Here is a 12,874-nt window from a genome sequence, read left to right as displayed (position 1 = left end):
TCGGCCGCTGCAGAAAGGGCCGCTTTATTTATTTAAATAAGGAGAAAAAAAGGATAAAAAGAAAAAAAAAAAAAGGAAAGAAAAGAAAAAAAACCCAACAAAATAAGAAGAAAAAAAAGGGAATTTTAAAAGATTTTTTTCCAATTTTTTTTTTTTTTAAGGGAAACCCCCGCGGCAGCCGGAGCCCCTCTGCTGCAACTTCGCGGCGGGCCTGCGGGAGCGGCTCCAGTCCAGTTTTTCGGGCGCTCTCTACGTCCTTTTGCCTCCTCTGCCTCCCCTTCCTCCCCTGCCTGCCCCTGCCTCGCTTTCCTGCCCCATCTCCCCCTGTCCTCCCCTGCCTGGCCGTGCCTTCCCCTGCCTCCCCCGGCCTCCTCGTGCCTCTTCTGACTCTTCCCGCCTGCCCTTCTCCTCCTCCTCCGGCCTCCTCTTGCCTCCTCTTCCTCCCACTGCCCGGCCCTGCCCTCCCCATCCTGCACCGACCCATCCCTGCCTTGATCCGCTCTCCCATCCCATCCCGTCCCTATTTCCCCTGTTTTTCATCCCGGCCCTGCTCTCCTATCCCATCCCATTCCTACATTCCCTGATTTCCATCCCATCCCTGCCTGCCCCTGCGCTCCCCACCCTGGCTTTGCTCCCACATATCATTCCACCCCATCCCTACCTTCCCTGACCTCCCATCCCATCCCATCCCATCCCTGCATTCCCATCCCATCCCATTATCCCATCCCATTATCCCATCCCGTTATCCCATCCCATTATCCCATCCCATTATCCCAACCCATCCCATTCCATCCCATCCCATCCCATTCCCGCATTCCCTCCTCTCCCATCCCGGCCCTGCTCTCCTGTCTGATCTCATCCCATCGCTCCATTCCCTGATCTCCCATCCCATCTCATCCTTACCTTTCCTACTCTCCCCATCCCATCCCATCCCCACTCTCCCATCCCATCCCGGCTCTCCCATCCCATTCCCACATTCCCGGCTCTCCCATCCCATTCCATCCCGTCCCGGCCCTGCCCCCGCCGGTCTCCCCGCCGGGCCCGGGGCTCAGGTGAGGCGCCCCCGCGGGTCCCGCCGGTCCCACCCGCCCGTGGAGCGGCCGCCCGGGCCCGGGGCTGCGTGGGCGCCCGCGGGTGGGCGGCGGGGCGGGGGCGGAGGGAGGGAGGGGTGCGGGGCGCGGGTCCGCGTGTGTGTGCCGTGCCCAGGGGGAGGTTTCTTGCACACGCACACACACACACACACACACACACACACACACCGCACACACGCGCGCACCCGCAGGACCGGCCCCGCTCCGGCCCCCCCGCTCCCGGCTCACACCATGTTCCAGCCGTCCGCGAAGCGCTGCTTCACCATCGAGTCCCTGGTGGGCAAGGACACCCCCCTGGGCCCCGAGGACCCCCCGCGCCCCGCCGCCCTCGCCTACCCCGGCCCCGCCGCCGCCGCCGACGCCGCCGCCTTCGCCCCCGGCTTCCAGGGAGCCGCCGGCCGGGCCCTGTACGGCAGCGCCGAGCTCGTCTTCCCCGAGGCCGTGGGGCACCCGGCGCTGCCCGTCGGGCCCCCCCAGCTGGGGGGCTCGGCCCTGCCGCCCCCGCACCCCTTCTTCGGGCCGCAGCACCGCGACCCGCTCAACTTTTACCCCTGGGTGCTGCGGAACCGCTTCTTCGGCCACCGCTTCCAAGGTGAGCGGGGCGGCGGGGGGCGCGGGCCGGGGGCTGCCGGCGGCCCCGGGGGCTGCGGGGCTCCTTCCCGGGGCTCCTTCCCGGGGCTCGGGGGTCCGGCTGCCGGCCGCGACCTGTTGCTGCCGGGCCCGCACGCACGGCCGGGGCCCCGGGAGCTCCGCAGCGGGGCCGGTGCCTCCGAGCTCCCGGTGGTTCTGAGCACCCGGTGGTTCCGAGCACCCGGTGCCTCCAAACACACGGGGGTTCCGAGCACCCGGTGGTTCTGAGCACCCGGTGCCTCCAAACACCCGGTGGTTCTCAGCACCCGGTGGTTCCGAGCAGCCGGTGCCTCCGAGCACTCGGTGGTTCTGAGCACTCGGTGCCTCCAAATCCCGGTGGCTCTGAGCACCCGGTGGTTCCGAGCACCCGGTGCCTCCGAGCACTCGGTGGTTCTGAGCGCCCGGTGCCTCCGAGCACCCGGTGGTTGTGAGCACCCGGTGGTTCTGAGCACCCGGTACCTCCGAGCACCCGGTGGTTCTGAGCACCCGGTGGTTCTGAGCACCCGGTGGTTCTGAGCACCCGGTGGTTCCGAGCACTCGGTGGTTCTAACCACCCGGTGCCGGTGCCGTGCTCAGCCGCGGCCGGAGCGCTCCCGCAGCCCCGGGGCCGTGGCCGTGGCCGTGGCCGGGCAGAGCCCCGCAGAGTCCCGGCCGAGCATCGCGGAGCTCCGGGGAACGGGACCGGCGCCGCCGCCGCCGTGCGCAGCCGAGCCGGGAATTTGGTTTTCTCCTTCCCGGGAACGAGGGGAAGGATTTCGGTGCGGCGGATCTCGGCTGCGCAGAGAGATGTTGTTTGGTTCCGTAGATTTTCTCTCGATTCCTTTTCTTCTCCTAATTTTTTTCTTCTCTTTCTTTCTTCTCTTTCTTTCCTTCTCTTTCTTTCCTTCTCTTTCTTTTCCTCACTTTTTTGTTTTGCTTCTTTCGTTCTTTCTTTCTTTCTCTCTTTAGTTCCTTCTTTCTTTCTCTTAATTTTCTGATTCTGTCTCTATTTCTTGTATCTTTATTTTCTTTCTCTCCGTTCCTTCCTATCCTCTTTCTTTTTCTTTCTTTAGCTGCATCTTTTCCTTTTTTATTTACCTTTTTTTTCCCCTCGTTTTTTTTTCCTCCCGTTTTTATTTTCTCTTTTTTTTTTGCCTCTCCGTTTCCCCTCCACCGCCGTCGCCTCTGTCCCGCCGCGGTGCCGGGGGGTCCCGCAGCCCGGATTAGTTTTATCTGCTCGGCACCAACCCCTCGTTTGTCCCCGGGGCTCCGCGGGGATCGCGGCCGCTGCCGGCGGCGCTCGGGGGCACCGGCCCGGGCCCCTCGGCCCCGGGTCCCCCGCAGCCCCCGAGCCCGGCCCGCCGCTCTCCCGAGCCGTCCCTGGGTCCTTCCTTCTCTCCCCACCTTCAATTTTCCGTTCCTTCTCTTGCTTTCGTTTCTTCCGACCTTGTTTCGCTCGCTCGCTTCCCACCTTTCCTGCTCTCCTTCGTTATCCTTTGCTTCTTTCCTTTTTATTTTTTTTTGTTTTCCCACTTATTGTCTCTTTCTTTCCATCTCCTTTCACTTTCTTTTCCTTCATTATTGATTTCTCTTTCTTTCCCTCTTTTAAAAATTACTTTCCCACTTTATTCCTCTCTTTCCTTGTCGCCTTCCCTCTTTCTTTCTTTCTGTTTTCTCTCCACTTTTTTCTTTCTCAGTTTTTCTCCTCTATTTTTTCCTGTCACTTTCTCAGTCTTCCTCCTATTTTATAATTTCTTTTTCTCCCTGTCTCATTTTTTTCTCTGCCTCCCACCTCCTTTTCCTGCCGCTCTCTCCATCCATCCATCCATCCCATCTCCCTCTCATTCTTTCCCTCTCCCTCCCCTCCCTTTGGCGCCGTGTCCAACCCCACGCGGGGCTCAGAGGCTCCGAGGGGGAGAACGTGGCACGACCGCCGCGATTTCGGAGGGGGAACCCTCCCCGAACGCCGCGATTCCCCTCCCCGGGCCGGGCTGAGCTGAGCTCCGCTGTCCCGCAGGGAGCGAGGTGTCCCAGGAGAGCCTCCTGCTGCACGGCCCCTTCGCCCGCAAGCCCAAGCGCATCCGCACGGCCTTCTCGCCATCGCAGCTGCTGCGCCTGGAGAGGGCCTTCGAGAAGAACCACTACGTGGTGGGCGCCGAGCGCAAGCAGCTGGCCAGCAGCCTCAGCCTCTCCGAGACACAGGTACTGCCCCCGGACCCCTGACCCATCGTGGCCCACTTGTCCCACCGTGTCCCACTATGTCCCACCCTGTCCCACCATGTCGCACCGTGTCCCACCCTGTCCCACCCTGTCCCACAGTGTCCCATCATGTCCCACCGTGTCCCACCGTGTCCCATCGTATCCCACCTGTCCCACCTGTCTCACCCTGTCCCACCGTGTCCCATCATGTCCCATCGTGTCCCACCGTGTCCCACCATGTTCCACTGTGTCCCACCGTGTCCCATCGTGTCCCATCCTGACCCATCGTGTCCCACCCTGTCCCACCCTGTCCCACCCCATCCCACCTGTCTCATAGTGTCCCACCCTATCCCATCCTGTCCCACCATGTCCCATCATGTCCCATCGTGTCCTATCGTGTCCCATCCTGTCCCACCGTGTCCCACCTGTCCCACAGTGTCCCATCATGTCTTATCATGTCCCACCGTGTCCCACCTGTCCTACCCTGTCCCACCATGTCCCACCGTGTCCGGGCCCTGGCAGCAGCACCAGACCCGCCCAGCGCTCCTGTGTGAAACCCCAGCAGGGATTGCCCAGCACCCCCAGATCCTGTGGCCATTCCGGGCTCCTCGGGGTGGGTTTGGGGTTTTTTGGGGCAGCTTTCGGGTGTTCCAGAAGCTGTGGCAGCTTTGGGGCTGCGGCTCTGGCCTTGTCCCGGCTCCCCGAGCGCCTTCCCGGTGTTGTTTCTCGCTGCTTTGGGGTTTTTCCCTGGGAGGATTTTGGGGTTTGGAAAATCCTGCTCGGAAAGGAGCAGCAGCCTGAAGGTTTCCCTGGAAAGCTGGAAAAGCGTGGCTGAGCCGAGCGGCGCCGGGGCTGTGCACCAACACCCGGAATTCTGCATGGGCGTGCAGACCGAAGGGCGCTGCTTTTGGATGAGACTTTCTGGGATCAGAATCCACAGGAATTTAGATGTAAGGAGACCCAGGAAAAGCACAAGGATGAAAGGAAAAGTGCACAGGGCTGGGGAAAATGTGGGAGTCGGGGCTGAGCATCTCTGTGTGCCCGAGCCCAGTGTTCCGCGAGCGGCTGTTCCCAAACGCTCCAGGAGAAGGAGTTTTATTTCCTGGGATGTTCATTCAGCAGCTGAAGGGAGTGAGAAAGTTTTCCCCAAATTCTGGTGAGGTGGTTGGGCCTGTGTGCTGAATTAATTGAATTTTTAAGCTTCAATTGAGTTGGGAAATAAGCTGGAGCCGTGGGTGTTCCCAGTACCCGCCTGGCTCATCCTTGGCCAGGCTCTGCCAAACAAAACCTCCAGACGCGTCCCTGGGCGCGGGGAGTTCCTGGGAGGAAAATGTCACCGGCATGGGGACAGCGGGAAGGAGCAGCTGTGGATGTGGGGGAGCAGGGACAGACCCCAAACCCCCAGGCTGGTGGAATTCCGGGGGTGATGCTGCCCCGACTCAGCGCCGACACCGGCTCGGGGCCCTTCCCGCTGCTCCCGTCAGCTCCTGGGCTGGAATGGAGAAAAAAGGGGAAAAAAGGACAAAACCCAAAGGTCAAAGAACAGCCAGGAACTTGTCGGGGTGGAAAGGGCAGCGGTGGGATGCCCCGAGGGGAGCTCGGCCATTCCCGGGCCTTCCCCAGCATTGCCTGGAGCCCAAAGGCAATAATTCCATTTACAGCGGCCTCCAACCCCAACCCCGCGGAGATTTCAGAGTGCGAAAAGGCCACGGAGATATTTTAAATGTTCATTTTTGTCTGCTGCAGCCCGTTTGGCCGTGTGGTGTTTGCGGGATTTTGGGAGGCAGCGGCGGGGCTGGGAAAGGCTCCGTCCTTCCCGCGGATCCATCGGGAACGGCGGCTGCGGGGGCTTCGGGCAGCAGGGAAATGTTTTTCCTTTCTGTTCTGTGGCTTTGGAAAAATCATTTTTAAAAGAAATATCTGTTTGAATTCCCTGGAGGGAAATAATCCCAGTGTGCCGAGGGATGGGAGACACCCGGGTATTGGAATTAGAGGAGTGGGACAGCCAGGGGCCGGTGGCTGTGCCAAACCCAGGATATTACTACTTCTATTATTATTATTAATTAAATATTCGGTGATAAATCCTGTGGGGAATCAAATTTCCACGGAAAACCAGCCCGCTTTACCCATGCCATCCATCCTGGTGTGACACGGGTGTGTTTTCACCTGGGGCCCCACACCCAAACCCACAGTTTGGGGGGGTTTGCCATTTTTTCGTGGATTTAACAATTCCCAGCCGGGCTGCAGCTCAGGGCTGTGCCTGACCCTATTTCCCAGCTGCTTTTCCCCCTGGAAAAAGGAGTTTTTTCCCTCTGGGCTGTGCCAGCTCTGAGCAGCGAAGGGAAGGTGAGAAGGATTCAGGTCCTGCAATGCTCTGGGATATGGGGTGGGGATGGCGCAGGGCTTTAACCCCTTCCCAGCCGCTGTGCTATGAGGAGCTGCGTTAATTAGGGGTAAAATTAGACCAGCAGGCCCGGAAGAGCAATATCAAAGGGACTGAGGGAGCAAAATGCAGCTCAGGGCCCTGAGGGAAATTCGGGTGTTCCAAAAGTGGGATCAGGCTGGGGAAGGTGGGACCCAGGGGAGCCATCGGGGGTTTGAGTGTGATGGGGACATGGGCTGTGACACAGGTGGCACTGAGTGGGGTGTGGGGGGGGTTCTGGGCAGGGTGGTGGCACTGGGATCAGCAGGATCCCGGGTACTGTGTGGGATCAGCAGGATCCTGGGCACTGTGTGGGATCAGCAGGATCCCGGGCACTGTGTGGGATCAGCAGGATCCTGGGCACTGTGTGGGATCAGCAGGATCCGGGGCACTGTGTGGGATCAGCAGGATCCCGGGCACTGTGTGGGATCAGCAGGATCCCGGGCACTGTGTGGGATCAGCAGGATCCCGGGGCACTGTGTGGGATCAGCAGGATCCTGGTCACTGGGATCAGCAGGATCCTGGGCACTGTGTGGGATCAGCAGGATCCCAGGCACTGTGTGGGATCAGCAGGATCCCGGGCACTGTGTGGGATCAGCAGGATCCCGGGCACTGTGTGGGATCAGCAGGATCCCGGGCACTGGGATCAGCAGGATCCCGGGCACTGTGTGGGATCAGCAGGATCCCGGGCACTGTGTGGGATCAGCAGGATCCTGGGCACTGTGTGGGATCAGCAGGATCCCGGGCACTGGGATCAGCAGGATCCCGGGCACTGGGATCAGCAGGATCCCGGGCACTGGGATGCTCTGGGATCAGCAGGATCCTGGGCACTGGGATCAGTAGGATCCCAGGCACTGTGTGGGATCAGCAGGTTCCCAGCCCCTCTGGTACTCCAGGATTTTGTGCCACACTGGGATCTGAGATGTGTGCTGGGAATGGGACGTGCTGTGCCCTGTTGGGGTGGGCACGGCTTGGCCCTGCCCAGCGCTGGTGGCACCAGGTCACTTCCCCTCCCATGGACTCCTCTGGCACCACAGAGCCCAGAATTCCCAGCAGAGCCCCTCCAACCCCCACAGCTCACGGGGCAAACCCCACCTGGGATCTCAAATCCACATTCCCAGAGCAGAGGCCTCTCCCTGGCTCCTGCAGAGGGAACTTTGGGCTGGTTATGGGGTCTCCAAATGTCCTGGTGTCCCCTCCTGGTCTTGGGGTGATTCTGGAGTCCCTGGATATCCCAGTGTCCCCCTAAAAGCTTTGGGGTGATTATGGAACCCCTGGATATCCCAGTGTCCCCTCTCAGCCTTGGGGTGATTATGGAACCCCTGGATATCCCAGTGTCCCCCTAAAAGCCTTGGGGTGATTGTGGAGTCCTTGGATATCCCAGTGTCCCCTCTCAGCTTTGGGGTGATTGTGGAGTCCATGGATATCCCAGTGTCCCCCTCAAAGCCTTGGGGTGATTATGGAACTCTTGGATATCCCATTGTCCCCCTAAAAGCCTTGGGGTGATTATGGAACCCCTGGATATCCCAGTGTCCCCTTAAAAGCCTTGGGGTGATTATGGAACCCCTGGATATCCCAGTGTCCCCCTAAAAGCCTTGGGGTGATTATGGAACCCCTGGATTTCCCATTGTCCCCTCTCAGCTTTGGGGTGATTATGGAACCCCTGGATTTCCCATTGTCCCCTCTCAGCTTTGGGGTGATTATGGAACCCCTGGATATTCCAATGTCCCCTCCTGGAGCTGTCCCTGCAGGGACACAGCAGCCCCGGCCAGGGGCTCAGTGCTGGCTATAATTAATAATTAATAATTAACAGAGCAAATGCCTGGGAATCACAGGAGGAGAAAGATGCCCAGATAGAGCAGAGCGGCCCCGTGAGAAGCCCCAGGCTGGCAGTTGTCCCCTGCCTTGAGAACTGTCCCAAAAACAAAGCAGAGAAGTTCTGGTCCTGCAGGGACAGCAGGGACAGGTGGAGAAGCAGTGCTGGCACTGGGGGTGGTGGCACTTTGGGTGACAAGCCAGCACAGGCGGTGTCACCAGGGCTGGTCCCTCTCTGTCCCCACCCAGACCCACCCCGGCGCCCTCAGACTTGTGGATTTGAATTGTCCCCACTGTGGCGCTGGCAATGTCACCTTGGGGCCAGGGCAGAGATGGCAATGTCACCTTGGGGTTGGCGTTATGGGGGCAGAGATGGCAATGTCACCTTGGGGCCGGCGTTCTCAGGGACAGAGATGGCAATGTCACCTTGGGGCTGGCGCAGAGATGGCAATGTCACCTTGGGGCCAGGGCAGAGATGGCAATGTCACCTTGGGGCCAGCGTTCCCAGGCAGAGATGGCAATGTCACCGGGAGCTGCTCCCGCCCTTCCCACCATGGGATGCGGCACGGGAGGGCCGGGGAGCCCAGCCTGCAGGAATGCCGGCCGAACCGGGCTGAACCGGGCCGGGCAGAGCCGGGCAGGGCCAAACCGAGCCGGGCAGGGCCGGGAAGGGCTGGGAAGGGCCGGGAAGGGCCGGGCAGAGCCGAACCGGGCAGGGCAGGGCCGGGCAGGGCTGGGCAGAGCTGGGCAGGGCCGAACCGAGCTGGGCAGGGCTGAACCGAGCTGGGCAGAGCTGGGCAGAGCCGAGCAGGGCCGAACCGAGCCGGGCAGGGCCGAGCCGAGCAGGGCCGAACCGAGCCAGGCAGGGCCGAGCCGAGCCGGGCAGGGCCGAGCCGAGCCGGGCAGAGCCGAGCAGGGCCGAACTGAGTCGGACCGAACCGAGCCAGGCAGGGCCGAGCCGAGCAGGGCCGAACCGAGCCAGGCAGGGCCGAACTGAGCCGGGCAGGGCCGAACTGAGCCGGGCAGGGCCGAACCAAGCTGGGCAGGGCCACTGCTCTCCCACCCCGCTCCGGCACAGCCACGCTCAGGCAAATTTAATCCTTTCTGCCTGGGTTCCCCTGCCGCAGTTCGGGGATAAGGAACTCCCCTGCTCCCAGGGCTTTAATTAAAGTTCTCAAAATGCTCTGATGGAAGGGGCCAGCCCGGGGATGGCCCAGAGGCAGGAAAGGAGATGGGGCAGGAGGAGCCGCTCCTGAGCCGGGACAGCCCAAGGTGAGGGGGCTCCCAGGCGGGCTGCGGCTCCCGGGAATGCTGATCTGGAATGGGAATGCTGGGATGGGATGGGAATGCTGATCTGGGATGGGAATGCTGATCTGGGATGGGAATGCTGGTATGGGATGGGAATGCTGGCCTGGGATGGGAATGCCAGCCTGGAATGGGAATGTTAACCCATACCCACCTGGGGCATCCTCATCCTGACCGGGGCATCTTCATCCTGCACCGCTGCCTGCAGTGTCCCATCCCAGTGCCATCCCCCACCCCGCTGCAATCTCTCATCCCACCCCAGTGCCATCCCTCACCCCCCAGCCCTGCCTGCAGCACCCAGCACTGCTCCCTGCAGCATCCCAGCTGCAGCATCCTGCATCCTAGCTGCAGCATCCTGCATCCCATAACCCTGCCTGCAGCATCCTGCATCCCACCTGCATCCCACCTGCAGCATCCTGCATCCCATAACCCTGCCTGCAGCATCCTGCATCCCATAACCCTGCCTGCAGCATCCTGCATCCCATAACCCTGCCTGCAGCATCCTGCATCCCATCCTGCATCCCACTTGCAGCATCCTGCATCCCATCCTGCATCCCACTTGCAGCATCCTGCATCCCATCCTGCATCCCACCTGCAGCATCCCATACCCCATAACCCTGCCTGCAGCATCCCACCTCTCTTACCCCATCCACTGTGCTTCCTGCAGCATCCTGCATCCCTCACCACTGCCACCAGCATCCTGCCTTGCTGGCATCCCCCATCCTGCATCCCTGCATCCCCCATCCTGCATCCCTGCACCCCTGCATCCCTGCATCCCCCATCCTGCATCCCTGCATCCCTGCATCCCTGCATCCCTGCATCCCTATATCCCTGCATCCCTGCATCCCTGCATCCCCCATCCCTGCCCGTGCCATCCCGCACCCCTCCGTGCCCTGTCCCGTCCCTGGGTGTCACCGAGCGTCCTTCACCCCCGTGCCCTGTCCCGGTGTCACCGAGCGTCCCTCACCCCCTGCGTTCCTCCAGGGCTGCGAGGTGGCAGCAGCCGCATCTGTCCTCGTGTCCCACCCTGCCCTGGGAAACTGAGGCACGGCGGGGCGGCTGTGGGAGCGCTCCTGGAGGGACAGGGACAGGGACAGGGACAGGGACAGGGACAGGACAGGGACAGGATCGGGGACAAGGGCAGGGACAGGGATAGGAACAGGCTCAGGATCAGGGACAAGGGCAGGGATAGGGACAGAGATGGGGATGGGGACAGGGACAGGGCAGGGACAGGGACAGGGACGGGGCGGGGACAGAGACAGGGATGGGGACAGGAACAGGGACAAGAACAGGGATAGGAACAGGGTCGGGATCAGGGACAAGGGCAGGGACACGGATGGGGACAGGGACAGTGCCAGGACCATGGACATGGATAGGAACAGGGACGGGGCAGGGACAGGGACAGGGATGGGGACAAGGACAGGGACAGGGACATGGACATGTATAGGAACAGGGACAGGGACAGTGACAAGGACAGTGACAGGGACGGGGACAGGGACGGGAACAAGGACAGGAACAGGGACAGGGACGGGGCAGTGAAAGTGACGGGGACGTGACAGTGACAGGGACAGGGACAAGGACAGTGACAGGGACAGGGCAGTGACATGGATAGGAACAGGGACGGAGCAGTGACAGTGACAGGGACAGGGACGGGGACAAGGACAGGGACAGGGACAGGACAGGGACAGGAATGGGGACAGGGACAGGGGCACGGATGATGATAGGGATAGGAACAGGGACAGGGACAGGGGCATGGACATGGATAGGAACAGGGACAGGGACAGCCACAAGGACAGGGGCAGTGACAGGGGCAGGGACAGGGATGGGAATAGGGATAGGAACATGGACAGGGCAGTGACAGTGACAGGGACAGGAACAGGGACAAGGACAGTGACAGGGACAAGGACAGGAACAGGGACAAGGACAGGAACAAGGACAAGGACAGGAACAGGGACGGGACAGTGACAGTGACAGTGACAGTGACAGTGACGGGGCAGCCCGGCCGCTCTCCGTGGAACCCCACCCCCGCAGCAGCGGCCGTGCCCGGACACGGCGGGGCCCAGAGCCGCTGTCCCCGGGGCCCAGAGCCGCTGTGTGTCCCCGGGGCCCAGAGCCGCTGTGTCCGGGGCCCAGAGCCGCTGTGTGTGTCCGGGGCCCAGAGCCGCTGTGTGTGTCCGGGGCCCAGAGCCGCTGTCCCCGGGGCCCAGAGCCGCTGTCTCCGGGGCCCAGAGCCGCTGTGTGTCTCCGGGGCCCTGAGCCGCTGTGTGTCTCCGGGGCCCTGAGCCGCTGTGTGTCTCCGGGGCCCTGAGCCGCTGTGCCCGGGGCCCTGAGCCGCTGTGTCCGGGGCCCAGAGCCGCTGTGTCCGGGGCCCAGAGCCGCTGTGTCCGGGGCCCAGAGCCGCTGTCCCCGGGGCCCTGAGCCGCTGTCCCCGGGGCCCAGAGCCGCTGTGTGTCCCCGGGGCCCTGAGCCGCTGTCTCCGGTGCGCAGGTGAAGGTGTGGTTCCAGAACCGGCGGACGAAATACAAACGGCAGAAGCTGGAGGAGGAGGGCCCCGACTCGGAGCAGAAGAAGAAGGGCTCGCACCACATCAACCGATGGCGCCTGGCCACCAAGCAGTCGAGCGGGGAAGACATCGATGTCACCTCCAACGACTAAGGCGGGGCGCGGCTCCTGGAGCGGCCAGCACGGAGAGGAGCCCGGGGCAGGAGGGGGCACCCCGGGCGGCGGCACCCCCCGGCCCATAGGGACCCGCCGCCTTCTGGGGGCGCGGGGCCGAGCCCGTCCCTCCCCCGCCGCCCGGGGGTCCCTCGGAGGGGCTTTCGGGGCGCTCCGGCCCCGCCGAGGAGGGAGAGGAGCTGCCAGGGCGGCCCCGGGACCGCGCGTCCCCCTCGGCGCTGGAGCCGAGCCGGTCCTGCCGGGGCTCCATGCTCCCACCTTGTCCTTTGCCTTTTTATTCTCCTTTCCCACCCTTCACACCCTCCTCATCCGCCACTTTTCTCCGTTGGTTTCATCGTTTGGGTTTTTTTTTAATGATGGTTTATTTTAATTTATTCTTTCTCGCCGTGCCCGTGTGTGTGCGTTCCCTTCCCGAGGCAGCGGCTGTAGTGAGTGTCCTGCGTGGAAATAAAGGAAAATCCTGCTGGGAGCGCACCCCGAGACTGCGGGGCACGGCGGGCGGGGGCAGCTGGCCGAGGGACCGCCACTGGGGAAACTGGGGGAACTGGGGGGACTGGGGGGACTGGGAGGCGCTGGGAGGAACTGGGAGGAACTGGGAGGCACTGGGAGGAACTGGGAGGCACTGGGAGGAACTGGGAGGAACTGGGAGGTGCTGGGGCGCACTGGGAGGTGCTGAGGGCACTGGGAGGAACTGGGAGGAACTGGGAGGCGCTGGGAGGTGCTGGGGAGCATTGGGAGGAACTGGGAGGCACTGAGG

At 62.2% G+C, this 12,874-nt stretch overlaps 1 protein-coding gene across 2 annotated transcripts; it reads left to right on the top strand.

Moving 5' to 3' along the window:
* The first annotated feature begins 975 nt into the window (after positions 1–975).
* On the top strand, positions 976–12,591 carry LOC115494788 (homeobox protein EMX1-like). Of its 2 annotated transcripts, XM_072927817.1 has the most exons (4): positions 976–1,052; positions 1,283–1,683; positions 3,718–3,902; positions 11,929–12,591. In XM_072927817.1, exons 2-4 carry the CDS (start codon positions 1,323–1,325, stop codon positions 12,094–12,096), a joined length of 714 nt encoding a protein of 237 aa, XP_072783918.1. In that variant the 5' UTR covers positions 976–1,052; positions 1,283–1,322; the 3' UTR covers positions 12,097–12,591. The 2 variants fall into 2 exon arrangements, with proteins under 2 accessions (XP_072783918.1, XP_030126097.3); XM_030270237.4 differs by lacking the exon at positions 976–1,052 and having other exon boundaries at positions 1,069–1,683.
* The last annotated feature ends 283 nt before the right edge of the window (positions 12,592–12,874 follow it).

Source organism: Taeniopygia guttata, chromosome 4, assembly GCF_048771995.1.
Source record: "Taeniopygia guttata chromosome 4, bTaeGut7.mat, whole genome shotgun sequence".
In the NCBI taxonomy this organism is placed as follows: Eukaryota; Metazoa; Chordata; class Aves; order Passeriformes; family Estrildidae; genus Taeniopygia; species Taeniopygia guttata.
The sequence above is the reverse complement of the archived record's forward strand: the minus strand, read 5'-3'. Positions and strand labels throughout refer to the sequence as shown.